Source organism: Fusarium falciforme, chromosome 2 (assembly GCF_026873545.1).
Source record: "Fusarium falciforme chromosome 2, complete sequence".
Taxonomy (NCBI): Eukaryota; Fungi; Ascomycota; class Sordariomycetes; order Hypocreales; family Nectriaceae; genus Fusarium; species Fusarium falciforme.
Window position 1 is genome coordinate 3959212 of NC_070545.1, and position 13914 is coordinate 3973125.

Here is a 13914-nt window from a genome sequence, read left to right on the forward strand (position 1 = left end):
GAGCATGGAGCGGGCAATCATTCAGGGCGAATCACCCTCAAGGAACAGCCTGCACCTGCAGCACTGATCAGCAAAAGCCTCAATGACGCGGCGAGTGCGACATACCTCACAGCAGGCAGAGGCTTCAATCAAGATGCATGCAAGCTGTTGTGCTAGGCTGAGGCAGGTCTTCTGAAGAGATAGCGAGGCAGAGATTCTTGGCTTGTCCTTGATCACGCGAGGATGAAGTGCTAAGAAGCGACAGTGATTCCATGCTTCTACGCTCGATTACTTAGAAACCCCCCTTCTGCGAAGAAAGAAGAAGCCGTCTTGAAAAATTCAACTGGTCCTTGTATCAACAATCAGCGATATCCTACCGCCCGTGTCCCCAACCTGAAATCGCCCACAAGCATCCTCTCCAATAGATGCATCCCGAACGCCGGCCTCGCCCAAGCAGAAAACAAGCCTCATCCGCCCCTTTGGCCAAATAGACAGAGAGGCAGCTATACTGGTACAGGTTACAATAGTCCCTCTCAGGTCTCCACGTCCATCGACTCCACGTCCACCGAGCCGTCCTCTGGGCTGATGTCCAGCACCCTCGCGTATTGAACCGTCAATCGTTGTAGCTCACGGTATTTGCCTATGCCCTGTTAGCTCCTTGATTCCATGCATAAACGCCTACAATGAACTTACCGAGAATCATCACCACACCCTTGAGTAGCTCCTTTCGATCCCAACCACACAGATCGCCCTCCTTGCTGAACCAACCACGGGCATTGTCTTTCTTCTGCTCATCATCATCAAGGATGCCACCCATGAGACTGTTGAGGAGTTCCTCTACCTTGCCTCGGGCACCCTCGGCACCCAGTCGCTTGGCGTACATGAACAGATAGAGCCGGAATTCGTCCTGCGCTCCTAGTTGCATGGCACCTGCGATTCGGTTCTCCAGATGCGCTATGCTGACACTGCTCTCCAGATTCTCAGCCTCCTTGCGCTGCACGAGCATCTTGATGATACGTTGCAAGCTGTAGGACCTGCCCTTGAGGAGGAACTCGTTGGTTGTGTGTCGCTCGAGGAATGGTATGATGCCCGAAGATACCGTAGGCTTGCCAGGATCCTTGTCTTTGCCTTCCTTAGAGTTCGGTCCCACGGCGGTAGACTGCAAGGCGGAAATGGAGGAGTCGTTGGAGTTCCAATACTGAGAACCAACAGCCCACCAGGCTTCGCTAAGACGTTGCCAGATGTGCATCTCCCGGGCATAGTAGTGGCCGTCGCCATTGCTCAATGTGACAATAATGTGACCGGTGGTATTGAGGTGTGCCGACGTGATTCCTGGACCTGGCGTCGCGCTGTGCTGGTTAAGAGAGGTCGTAGCAATATCCAGGAGAGGACCTAGGGAGACTGGAGGATGAGGCGAGGTTTGCGTCTTGAGGTCCCAGACATGGGCAAGGCCAACAGCCGTGATGCAGAGGAGCCAGTGATCGCGAGCTTCGAGAATGACAGGTTGAGACTCGAGTACCATTGGGTTGAGCAACCTTCTTCCTGCGGGTGTCCAAGTGTGAATGGACCCATCTTCGCAGGCCACAGCCCAGAAATGCTTAGTTGCTGTTACCAGAATGATAGCTCGCGGTAGGAATTCTTCCCAGATAAGAGCGCCCCTTTTAGTGACCATGACGTGCGAGGGATCCCTTGGGTTGGCGTCATTCTTGGCTTCCAGGATGATATTCTCTGCCACCTTGGTTGCGTCTTCCAGCGAGCTGTCCCCCTGGAGAACGCCTCTCTCTAGCGGCCGCAGAATGTGAGACCTCACCTTGGGCACAGCCAGTCTGACCGAGGCCCACGCGATAGAAGGATTCAAGACAGCTGGTCGGAGGAACTCGGGCGTCGGGACCACACCATTCTGCACAGGCGCAAGGGTAGCAGGTTCAACGCCGTCGGGGCCATTCGTGACAATAGGGACCGGGCCGGTTGTTGCTCGTTTTGAGACGTGTTCGTCCTCCTCATCGCCCTCGACATTCATACGTCTCTTGTTACCAAGCAACATCGCAGCGATGCCCCCCTTGGGCAGCCCATCGAATGGCTTGGTGAGGTCGAGGACAGTAGTTGGCGCATCGTTCTGAGCCGTCTTATTGGTGGCAGTTGTACCAACCAGCTGTGTCTGGGGCAGTGATGATTGTCCAGTTCCCGATGAGGATACCAGCAGAGGCGCCACTCGTTTCTTGCCGTCCTTGCCAATGGTGACTCGTGACTTGAGCTCCTTGACTCGCTCGGCAGTCTTGTCCGCTGTCTCTTCTGGCTGCTTTTCTGGCTCCTTTTCTGGCTCCTTTTCTGGCTCTGTTTGACCGTTTGTTGTCGGCTTCGAAGCTGCACTTGGCTTGGTACCGTTAGTGACTGGTGTAGACTCTTTTGTCGATTCGGAAAAATCGCCCATCAGCGCACCCATCCTCGATTCGACAGCCCGTGACTCGCCCGCCTTGCTCTGGTTTTCCAGCAAGAGACCCTCGACATCCTCTGCAATACCCATTCCCTTTCTCGAACCGCCATACTTCTGTAGGGCCTTGATGTTCTCCTCAGGCTGCGCAACCCAACCCAGTTCACCCTCGGAGAACTTGGCAACCACGATGCTGCCATCGAGACTCGAGGCGTACAGGGTCTGGCCGTCCGGAGTCCACGCCAGGTCGGATATCGACTTCCCTGCAAGGTCCTGAAGAATAACCACGGGTCTTGATGTATTTGTATTCCATATGCTCAGAGTCTTGTCCTGACCGGCCGATGCAATCACCGTCACGAGCGACCCAGTATTGCCGTTAGATGCTGCGTTCGCGTCCGGCTTTACTGTATGGAAAAGTCGCGGTGAAAACATGCAGACTTCGGTAGGGGCCTCGTGGCCGATCAGGTTGATCTCACTGTCCCATCTCGTCCGCTCGATGATAGCGACAGAACTGACGGGTCCGTTCACAGCATTGGCGGCGGCAATGTGATTGCCATCAGGGGACCAAGAACAACGTCGGAAGTATGTTGTAAGAGGAGAGCTCTTGAACGGCGCACTAATCGTAGTCTCGAGGACAAAGTTGTTAACCATGTCATGCTGAGTCGCGTTGGGCGCAGGCGAGGTAAATCGGAAAATCTTGATAGTACGATCGTCGCTAGCGGTCGCAAAGAACTTGTTGGCAGGGTCAAAGGTGATACCCTTGACGTGACTCTGGTGGGCGGGCAGTGTCTTGAGCTTCTCAAAGGTATGGCCGGACCAGACGACCACCTTGGAGTCAAGGCCAACAGAGACGAGTATCGAGGAGTCGTAGGACCACGCGAGGTCTTGGACATCATTGTCGTGGCCAATCAAGCGCTTGTACGTCTTCCAATTCTCAACCGGGGGTTCCTCGTTGGTGCCAAACGTCGCTGTGGGAGGTCCTTTGTCGAGATGGTACACACAGATGATCTTGTCGTCGGCGCCGCTGGCAAGGTAGCGGCCGTTGGGGGAGAATCGAACTGAGTGAATCGTGCCAAGGTGGTGGCTCATATGGCAAAGCTGACGTGGCTTGTTGTAGTCGGAGTTGTTGGCATTGTAGATGGATTCGGTCGACCAGATTCGCACGTGTCCATCGCCACCTGCAGTCGCAAGACGTTTCCCGTCGGGAGAGACATGACAGCTGTAGACCTCAAAGTCCTTTTGCTCGCCACTATGGCTCAGCCATGAAGGCTTGATGATGTGCATGTTGGAAGGGCGAGCTACATGCCCGAGGGACAATCGCGATGGGAGGTACCCTTGAGCCGAGGGACGGCGGGATCGGGATCGATGTCGGAGGTGATTTGTCTCGGGTTCGCGATCAATTTGATTGCGATGCGATAGCGATAATCGGTGAAATACGTTGAGAGCGTTGGGTGATAATTGGTGATGGTGATGCTAAAGTTGGAGTTGAATGTTGGATGTGACGCGCTGTCGCGTTTTTCGAGCTCCGTCAATCAAAAAAAGCCAGGGTCAGCTCCTGCCTCCAAGCACCCGCAAACGCAGGCAGTCATTGGGCAAGGTCGAGCCGGTTAGACTGGGGCACGGCCGGGGTCACCCAAGGAAAAATGGCACAGCAGAGCAGGTGTCGAATCCTCCTCCAACGGTGACAATGAAACGATAACAAGCTGATGAAATAGCAGATAGAAGTATTCTACAGATATGAATTGCTATATGCTAATTTACATTTACTATTATTCTTAGGGATTTATGTATCTCTAGTCATCAGAAACGTCACAGCCTTGATAGAGCTCGAGTTGCTTCGTCCTGGTGCTCGTTTATTTCTTGACTCGCGCGCACCACCAAGAGCACAAAGTCATTGGACAAGCTCCCACCGATTGACTGGGGCTTTGCAGAGCATGCCTTGCCTTCCCCAAAATAAACCGTAGCACCGACTTGATTGGCCATCCCGGAGCAACTTTGATGCGCTAATCCCCTCCAGTTGCCGCGTCCCCGTGTAAGTTTCCTTCACCGAGTCCCTTTGTTCAACAACTCCTCCGGGCCAATCCCACGATGCGGCCTCTTGTCCATTCACGTTTCTTTTCTGATTCCAGTGCGGTCAAAGCTCAGATGGCGTGTCACGGACATTTTTCCAAGCATCGGAAATCACAAGGGTTTCCTGTTGCTCCTCGTCGAGTTGCACCATAGTCATCCTCCAATCTTTGCCCCCTGGCAAATGTGCGAGATGGTTGGATGCAAGAATCGCCCTACCAATGCCCTTGGATCACATGTTCTTGACCGGTCAGAAGCGCCTCCGGGCGACAAGTGCCACTCTCTGTGTTTGTCCTTGGGTCGCAATGGGGCCCCTTTGGAATGGATCCTAGAGGCTGCCCGTAATTGAGGGCGTCGAGGGAAACACCATTGCGAAATCATGATCATCTCAGACCACCTCCTCCCGGCGGAGCGGCCGGGTCTGCACCAGTCGATGCTCTTGTCTGGGTTGCAGCATTTCCTCGAGGAGCCTCTGGGGGCGTAAGAGCTGCCAATGGTGGGCACACACAAAGTTACATTCCCCTTTTTCTGCTCTTTGAGGCGCCCTTTGGTCTGACCGCTCTTCGTTCAACGAGTGTTGGCGAATTGCCCAGCCATGTTTCGGAACACCCTTGAACGTCAGCATCCTTTCAAACATGAAAATCTCCTCCTCCAGGAATTGACCACGAACAACACGGATCTTCTGTACGCAAACTCGTCAAGCTCATCCACCAAGATGGCATCGTCAAGTATAAAATCAGAGCCCTTGCTGGCTCACTTCTCGTCGGCAGCATCTTGCATCACTGATGCGAGACATTACCGACGACGACAGAGAAAACCGCAACTCCCCTACCTGCAGAGAATAATCGCAACCCGCAAAGACATGTCGATCCCAGCCTCGATCTGTGTTGGTTTGGAAGTGGAGTTCTTGGTGGCTATATCGACCGTTGGAACTCCTCCCGGTGAAGGTCGGTGGATATGCATTGCATCAAAGAAAGATGTTGATGGCCTCGCCATTAGCGACTTCAGGCCCATGGAGGCCCCATGCATTCTCAAGGTATGCCAAGTCATGGCCAGTGGCGGTGCCCCCGTTGGGTGCAACGACATGCCGCTTCTCAAGCCCAGTCCTGGGCAAGTCTCCGGATCTAGCCTCGTTCAGCTCACAAAGACCAGAGAAGACATCCGGGTCTGGAATAAGGAGGCTGCGGAATCAACTTCTGGAACTGTGGCACCATCCAACTACTGGTTCGTGGTGCCGGAGCGACATCTGACCCAGGACTGCGTTAGTAAGTCCAGCAAGACGCCCTCTGTCAAGTACGCCTGGTTCGGAACTGAAATAAACAGTCCAATCCTTACGCGACCTCAAGAGTTCAGCCAAGGGCTCCCGACACTGAGAAGGTGTCTGAAGGGTATCCAGGACAACATGGTGGTTGGACTTAACTCGGGCTGTGGTCTGCATTTACATGTCAACAACGCCGGCAACATGAAGCTACAGACGGCGCTCCGGGTTGTGACCTTGGTGTGGCACCTCGAGGATACGCTACTCTACCCGTTGTGCCACCCTCATCGATCCCAGTCAGCTTTCTCGATGCGTGTTAGTGTCGAGTCTTCGATCGCCATGGAGAAGGGGGAGCCCTCAGTTTCCGGCGAGGGTGCCGCGCTTATTGCGGTACTCACGGGGCTCATGGAAAAGTTCAAGGGCCGCAAGAAGGTTGACAAGAAACTCGTCGGAGCCATGAAGCGGCTCTGGGCCCAACCGGACCTCACCAGCCTCGGACTCGCACTTCGAAAGTTCAACGAGGGGCCTGTCCACACGACCACGCGCTGTGCTCTGGTCGTAAGCAAGTACAACACGCTCGAGTTCCGTTACCCAGAGTCGACGTTCGACGCCGACTTCATCTCCTGCTGGACCGACTTGGTACGACACTTGTACGGCGTCGCCATGAAGCCGCAGGCTGACTTCAACCGGGTTCTCAGTCGCGTGTACGATCTGGCGACTCGTGATCAAATGCCCAGATGGGGTGATATGATGGCGGCTATCGAGTTCAAGACGAACATCGGCCGCTGGCAGATGCGATTGGAGCAGTATACCAACAACCTGAAGGATCTGGACAACCAAGGCATCCTTCCAGCATCCGGGCGTTAAGGGAGCTGTAGTGCTATTTCTGGATTTGTAAATTGAGGACATTGGCAGGTTGGCGTTTGGAACACAAAAGGAATCACGGGGATATCAGCAGGATCGCTGAATGGGATCCTCGGTTTCACGGGATCCGGAGTTTGGAGTTTGTGAATGGTAACGTAGACAAAATGATGAAGATTTTTTGTCCCTCGATAGGATCCACGACATGTGAACGCGAATCCATGACACATCATAAGCTGACAGCATTGTACATTGCAGAAGCTCTTTAGACGTGAAGTACTGACGAAATTATAACTGGTCTCAGGTATAACTAAGCATGAAGCAAATTAGCCATTGAACATCAACTCGAGTGCCAAGATGAACTCGAGTTGGAGGAGTTGCAGGAAGCGGCCAAGGAGGTAAAGAAAAAAGCCCACCCAGAGCGATCGCGTACAGAGCTACCTACTGGGACAACATCTGTACAAAGCCGTAGCTTACTTCAAGGGTCCTGTTCTAATCTTCCGAATGCCTATAACAAGAAAGCATTGCTAGAGTTAGGCTGTGTGAGGGCTGTGCAAAGCGGACAACGTGAATCACAGACCAGCTGTTTACCTACGAGCCTCGAGAAGATAGAACAAGTCTAACCTTGCCAGAGCATTGCCGCTAAGGTGGCGTCGCTAAGAAACAGCCATTTAACCAGAGGGCAGATAAACTTGTCAATGCCCATATTCAGCATCTGCACTTGAAGACATGCTCCCCCTTCCTCCGCCCTCTGGCGCAGGCTTCTTCTTCTCTTCCATCAGTGCTCTAGCCTCGTTAGTCCCGTACCTCTCCATCTCCCCCATCACCTCGACGTCCTTCTCCCTAACGGCATCATCCATAGTCCTCCACCCCTGCCAATCGACGACATTGCGAGCAGCCATGTTCCAGGCGCTCGCTGCGGCGCAGACAATGTTCATCTCGTACTCGAGGATGCGGCGGTACAGGTCCAACAGCGTCTGTCGGACCTGTAGTTGCAGACGGTCATAGTCACCGGGGGATGTCCATGACGAGGGGTATGTGCACCGGGCAAGGCTCATGTAGTGTGGGATGGTGGCTATCAGATGGACGAAGCCGCTGCGGAGGTCGTCGTGACGGAGGAGAGGGTCGAGGAGGAGCTACATCAGTCAGCCTTGTCCCTAAATAAAGATTCAGTGTACCTACAGGTGTTAAAGAGCAGATGCCCGCAAAGGCTAGAGCGGCGCTCGGTTGTTGAGGCATCAAAGAAGCAACAGTAGATCTCGCCTCGACAAGAATCTCACGAGCATCGTCATCACCCGAATCCGACTTGGATGTAACGCCGACTTCGCGGTTCAAGCCTGAAGACGCAATCATGGACATGAGCTCTAGGCGTCGTTCGCCATCCATCGGCAGCTCATTCGGGTTCCCATGATGACCGGGTCTATGCGCCTCGGGCAGTTCGTGACCGATAATGTTCTCGTAGGCGAGCACAAGACCGTTGGATCGAGCATCCTTCTTGAGGGCATCGTAGGCTGCGTTCCATAGCTCGATATCGCGTGCACGCTCCTCTTCTGCTACCGACCCGCGACGACTCTGGCTATTTCTGTGATAGCGCAGAGGACAATTTGATGATATACTGGAGGCGTGGGTGGAGGATGGAGCAGAGACAGAGAACTTGGAGGTGGCGGAAGGAGGATGAGTATGACGACGAATCTTGCCGACGATGCGTTTTACTTTGCCAACTGAGCCAAGATGGCCTGGTGGTGTTTGTGTAGAGGTCTTCATGTTGATGGTATAGATCTGGTGTATGGACTGACGACGAATGTATTCATTGATGGGTAGGAATGCGAGAGAAGAAAAGATGTACCAATTCCTTACAAGCAGCAACTTACAAAGGGTCACGAATCCTGTTTAATTGGCAAATAAGCCCAGCTGAAGCGGGCTATTGATAGTTTATCATCGTCATCGTGAACCACCCCAGAACGGGGAACCACCAGAACAAAGAGGAACGATCTGGGGCAAAATTGAGGGGGTGAGCCGGGTCAATGGGTCTCTTGGATCTGACGAGAGAGAGAATAATCCCGGCACAACGGCAGTTGTTTTTTTTCTTCTGGTGACACCCAGCGCTCGGGGCCAAGATGACAGGCAGCGAAGATCACGAGGTCCATCGTTCCAGCAATCGGCCGAGATGTCAAAACGCCGCGAGTAAACGAGCCAGTGACGTTTGCGAATTGACCCAAGGACCGACGAGTCAGGAGCGAGCCTTGGGAACGGGTTCCGATGCTTGGAAGATCCGCGGGGTCGATGAAGTCATCCCAGAGCTCCAGCTCTTGGAGCTTCGCCCGGGCGAGCATCCATTGTTGGTTGTTGGCCGTGCCGCGGCGGCCGAGAAAGGAGGGGGTCGTCATCGGTCGGAGCACGGATGATGATGGGGCCGAGAGGAGGGTGCCTTGGCGAGTTGCTCATCAGGGTTTTCTTGATTTTATTATATAAGAGTAATCATGGATTAGGAAAGGCTATACAAGATCAAGTATGGTTATTATTCCAACTATTATTTATTCAACATAATACTGAGTGACATCCAAGTCATGAATTAGGTCGTGTTAGCCAGGGCCAAATCCAGGTCCAACTTTTTTTTTTTCTTCAACCAGGCGCGGGGTGGATGAACTGCGGGTCGGGTTAGTGGGCTTCAGTGGAACCCCTCCACTGAAAGTGCTTGCAGATCAACTAGCAGGATAGCCTCAATCTGGATCCATGGATGATGATGTTGGCCTGGGAATCGATCATGGTCGCCTATCGTTTGAGGAGTGTTGTATTAGTCGGTAAGGTCTCTTCACAGGATGGTGTAAGCAAGAATCAAGATAATGCCTATCTCTCTGGCTCCTGTATTCTCGCCCACGCACCCCGTAGTCAACTCGTAGGCTTGGGATCCATGGGGTCTGAGCTGAGGTTGTTTATGCGCATGGCATCCGGAACAAGGCAAAGCAGACAAGTTGTTTCAACCTTATCAATTGCCCATTTATACAATTACTCAAGGGCACGAGAACCCACTGTAGGTGTCGGTTGACGAGTAGAAACAGGTATTCTTGACGAGGTCAACGTTGCGAGATGGGACGAATCCTCGAGGATGGAAATGCCGGTAATTGAATCAATTAAAAGAACATGTCTCATCTGATGATTCAAGTCTACCTGTCAACTACCATGTCTGTGCATGAATTCCATGTTTAACTCGAAACAAAGCCGTTGAGAAACGTCAACGGTAAACACCAGTCACAGATATCACGACGCCACGACCAATGAAGCAAACGGGCTTCAAGGGCTGACGCTGTAAACCAGCCGGCAGCCTCGCACAACAGAAACAACATTTATCACAAATTAATTGACAAAAATTGCTTCCAAAACACCGCCCTCTTCATTGTGATCCCAAGTCAATAACAGACGATCTACTCTACTTGAAACGCCCCCATCACTCCTGTGATCGCATCCCACATTCCTCCTCCACGAGATAATAACCCATCATCTCCCCCATCAACTTCCACTCTTCATCCGCCTTTTCACGCTTTTCCCTTGTGCCGCCGCGCAGCACCTTCTTTTCTACCTTCTCAGTCTCTCCTTAACAAAGGTGTTGATCACCTTTTTTACCATTCACCCACGCTCATTGAATCACCTTCACACCCTCAACCATATCTCTAGGTTCTTTTCGTCTCGAACTTTCTTTCAAACCATCTCCAGTAAAGTCATCATGCGCGTCCTCGCTGTCACGGCTGCCCTCATGGGTCTTGCGGCTGCTGCTCCCGCGCCCGCCCCCTCGGCCACCCTGTTTGACGACATCGTCGCCGTCTCTACCTCTACGGCTTGCGCAACGCCCTCTGCCACTCCCATCGCCTCTACTTTTTGGGTCCCCAGCGATAACTCTCGCAAGACGTGTGACAAGGCGACCTACAAGGCCAAGTTCGCCCCCTCCGACGTGAAGCGAGGCGACTTCCGCGACTGCGCATCCCTCCTCTCAGCTTTTGGACCTCACAACGGCACCTTTACCATCCCCGCCGTCACCAACGCCGCTGATGAGTATGGTACTGGCTTCGTCCCCATCGTCAAGTCAGACTCGTGCTCCCTGGGCGTCCGAGCCAAGGGCGGCGTTATGCTGGGCGACGACGACGTCGACTGGATCGTGCAGAAGACGCTGCAGGATTATTCTTCCGGTTTCTTGATGGCAGCCCGTGGATCTGTCGACTGCGATGCTCTGGATGGTGGGAAGAAGGCCAAGCTTTACTGGCAGGTTTACGATTCTGAGAAGGGTTCTTAGATGGATTGGTCTTGAGGGTTGTCTGAACGGTGGTGTTGGATGATCTTGATGATCGTCGGTTCTGTTCTACCTGTTACGATACCCGATGGAAGCAAGAAGATGACAGCTGATAAAGCATTGTCGTCTATGTGATGATTCTGCATGACTCTATTCTGATGTGTTTGTGTGACTTGAAGATCCAGTTCACGATGCTGGCAGCTTAGCTTGTTGGTGAAACAACTCTCGGTCGGCCCGGACAGTGTCCATAATGTGAGCAGTCTGTACACTTCTTTAGGGAGGGAACTAGTAGACAAGGAAGAGAACAAGTAGACTCTAGGAACAATACCCAACTCACCCTTGTCCTATGCCGGGGAACAAGGTCCTCCTCGCTGTCACTCGAGGGCAGAGTGCAACACCCTCTGTCTACCATACACGTAGCATAACGAGTTGAAGCAACGATGGTGCTGATTTGGGATTTGGAATTCACCAATCGAGGCGTTTATTTACCCTACTCAATAGCGTAAGACTGGGCTAGATTGGACTGCATTCCTCCCCTTAACCGCGAATAAGGCTAGCATCAAGACCTTGCCATAGCCACCACAGGAATAAATGTCAGTCCGGATCCGGCAGCTACACTACGGATTTCTCCGTCGAATGGATAGATGGTGAAGAATTTTCAACAAGGCTTGGCTGGGTGTGTGGGTGAGGGCATCGCCAAGGTCATGGTTGTAATGATTTGGAAGGTCAGGTATGTAGAGGCTGCTTGCGAAATGTCAAGACAGAATTCTCGTCCCAGACACAGTCGCGAGCCGCGAAGTCGCAATGAACAGAATAGCTAGCGTCACAAGGGCTGTCCAGGCCGTCTAGACTTTCGGTCAAAGGAGCGGCGATGCTGGTCAGGCTTGGCTGCGGTCGAGCAAAGACAGTTGATCGTATGGATGAAGACTTCACTTTGAGATCAAAGCTCCAAGCAAGCACCAACAGCATGTCACTTTATCAGATGTCATTACTAAGACTTTGTCAAATTCAATTGTATACAACACGAAACCGTACAATCCTTTCCGGGCCCCCATGCCAGGCCATGTCTAAATCCTTGATCCGTCTATATCCTTTTGTGTCAATCAAACAAATATGTGTAGCAACCCCCAATGCCTTCCGTGTAAATGCAGTCGTTCGCGAACATAATGTCGCAGAGTTCATTAGTCGTCAAGTTCCAGTCGTTGAATGTTAGTGGCCAGCACTGCGCCGCTCTTGGCGGACTTTGCATCCTTGGTTGCGTGAGGCACCCGCTTCTAAGGGGAGTATGCCGTCATCTTGAGCTTCTTGTGGCTCAGGTCGATGCTGTCGAGTCTAGCGATCTCGTCGCTCAGCTCTTCGATCCGGCGGGCGCATCGCTGCTTGGTGTTCTCGGCGCTGATCTGGGCTCGCTCCGTGATTCTAACAATGCGGGTGAGCTTCTCCTGGCAGTCGGTGTAGTCGGCGCGCATGGCACATGCGACGGCGCTCTGATCGTGAGGGTCGATTCGGGCTTGGAGGCTGGTGAGTGCGTCTCGTACTCTTGGGTGGGACTGCTGGATGTAAGTCACAATTTTCTTAATCTCGGGAGGATACTCGGCCAACAGGGCCTTGAATCGGAGCTTCTCGCGTGCGTTGTCTCCCTTGACGGCGGCGATCTCGGGGCGAGGGAGGAGAGCTGTGGTGGGTGAGATCGAGGCCATTTGAGTCGAAGCGCAGCTTTGCTTGTGGAATTGGCTGATGAGGGTCTTGAGGTGCTTAGCCTCACTGTTCATCTGAACAAGCTCGCGTTCGGCGGAAGAGAGGATGCCCCCGAACCACTGGTACCTGAGCTCGTTGTCAACGGGTCGGTCCTGCTGGTGAGAGCTGATGCGTTGGAAGTTGGTAGAGCGCTTGGGCGTGAGATGCTTCGGGTTGATGCCGTTAGAAGCCAGATAGCGCTTGGCCTTGGGAGAGACTTTTTGATAGGACGCTCCAGGGGGTTTGATGGACGATACAGGCTTGGGCTTGATGTAGGCAGCTCCGGGCGGCTTGATGGAGGAGAAGGGATTGCGTCTGGTGTCAGGAGCTCCAGAAGGTGTGGTGAAGAGCCAGGGATAGCGTTTGATGGCTTCAGGTTCGGGGGGTGAGGTCCAGTCGAATGCACGGGGAGGCGAAGGAGGCGACGGAGTGGGAGGTGGTGTCCTGGGTGTCCTGGGCGAAGGAGGGTTGGAGAAGCGAACCGAAAAGGGGACAGGCTGGTTGCATCGGGGTTCAGGCTCAGGGAGACGAAGCCAGTCAGGGTAGCGAAGCCATTCAGGGCGAGGGGGGCAAATGCTGTAGAGGTACAGAGCAATCTGTAAGAAGGGGATTCCGACGACTCCACAAATGACGAGGAAGCTGATGGCGTTGAGAACGGTGGGGATGCTGAAAAAGATGTAGAGGAGGACGGATCCAACACAGCGGAGGCGATGAAGCCAAATGTCGGCGTAGAAGGGCACCCATTGCCGATGGAGCCACTTCAAGAGGTCGCAGAGAACGAAGCTGAGAGAGTAGCTGGTGCGATAAAGCCAGAAGATGAGCAGGAAGCCGTGGATCATGTTGCAGCCATCAGCCGTGATGAACTCGTTGCCGAGCCATCTAACAGCGGTGGGGACGTTCAAGAGGTTGTAGTCAATGATGGTGAAGAACTGGATCATGATGTTCCAGGTGATGACGAGGATGTGCCAGCTGGCGGCAATGAAGTTGACAATAGCGGGCTTGTAGTCGAGCAGCTTGGCAAAGAAGGATCGTTGCTCTGGGAAGAGCTCGCGATACCGAGGAAATTCCTTCGGATCGTAGTCGAGTTTGCGACGGAAGAACATGCTCGCGTGAGTGAATCAGAGTGAATATGGGGCGAAAATGTCGTCGGGATGAAGGTGAATGTGTGGATATTTGAAGTGTTCGCGATGTGAGATGAGGTTGCTTTTGTTCTTGCTTCATCGTTGTGGTGATGAAAGAAGCGTGAACAATGCAGGTGAAGAAAAATAAACAAATGTTTTCTCCATTGTGAATCATTTT

At 53.0% G+C, this 13914-nt stretch overlaps 5 protein-coding genes across 5 annotated transcripts; 2 read left to right on the forward strand and 3 right to left on the reverse strand.

The window, feature by feature from the left end:
- Positions 1 to 512: 512 nt before the first annotated feature.
- Positions 513 to 3694, reverse strand: NCS54_00314200 (Protein HIR; the record flags this gene model as incomplete). The annotated part of the gene is made up of 2 exons (XM_053148724.1): positions 513 to 619; positions 673 to 3694. 2 exons carry the CDS (start codon positions 3692 to 3694, stop codon positions 513 to 515), a joined length of 3129 nt encoding a protein of 1042 aa, XP_053004699.1.
- Positions 3695 to 5072: 1378 nt separating this feature from the next.
- On the forward strand, positions 5073 to 6602 carry NCS54_00314300 (Hypothetical protein; the record flags this gene model as incomplete). Its single annotated transcript, XM_053148725.1, has 1 exon — positions 5073 to 6602. One exon carries the CDS (start codon positions 5073 to 5075, stop codon positions 6600 to 6602), a length of 1530 nt encoding a protein of 509 aa, XP_053004700.1.
- A 689-nt stretch (positions 6603 to 7291) lies between these two features.
- Positions 7292 to 8360, reverse strand: NCS54_00314400 (NACHT-N domain-containing protein; the record flags this gene model as incomplete). The annotated part of the gene is made up of 2 exons (XM_053148726.1): positions 7292 to 7732; positions 7779 to 8360. 2 exons carry the CDS (start codon positions 8358 to 8360, stop codon positions 7292 to 7294), a joined length of 1023 nt encoding a protein of 340 aa, XP_053004701.1.
- Positions 8361 to 10317: 1957 nt separating this feature from the next.
- Positions 10318 to 10881, forward strand: NCS54_00314500 (Hce2 domain-containing protein; the record flags this gene model as incomplete). The annotated part of the gene is made up of 1 exon (XM_053148727.1): positions 10318 to 10881. One exon carries the CDS (start codon positions 10318 to 10320, stop codon positions 10879 to 10881), a length of 564 nt encoding a protein of 187 aa, XP_053004702.1.
- Positions 10882 to 12152: 1271 nt separating this feature from the next.
- On the reverse strand, positions 12153 to 13718 carry NCS54_00314600 (Hypothetical protein; the record flags this gene model as incomplete). Its single annotated transcript, XM_053148728.1, has 1 exon — positions 12153 to 13718. The coding sequence occupies one exon, from the start codon at positions 13716 to 13718 to the stop codon at positions 12153 to 12155; it is 1566 nt and encodes a 521-aa protein (XP_053004703.1).
- Positions 13719 to 13914: the final 196 nt, after the last annotated feature.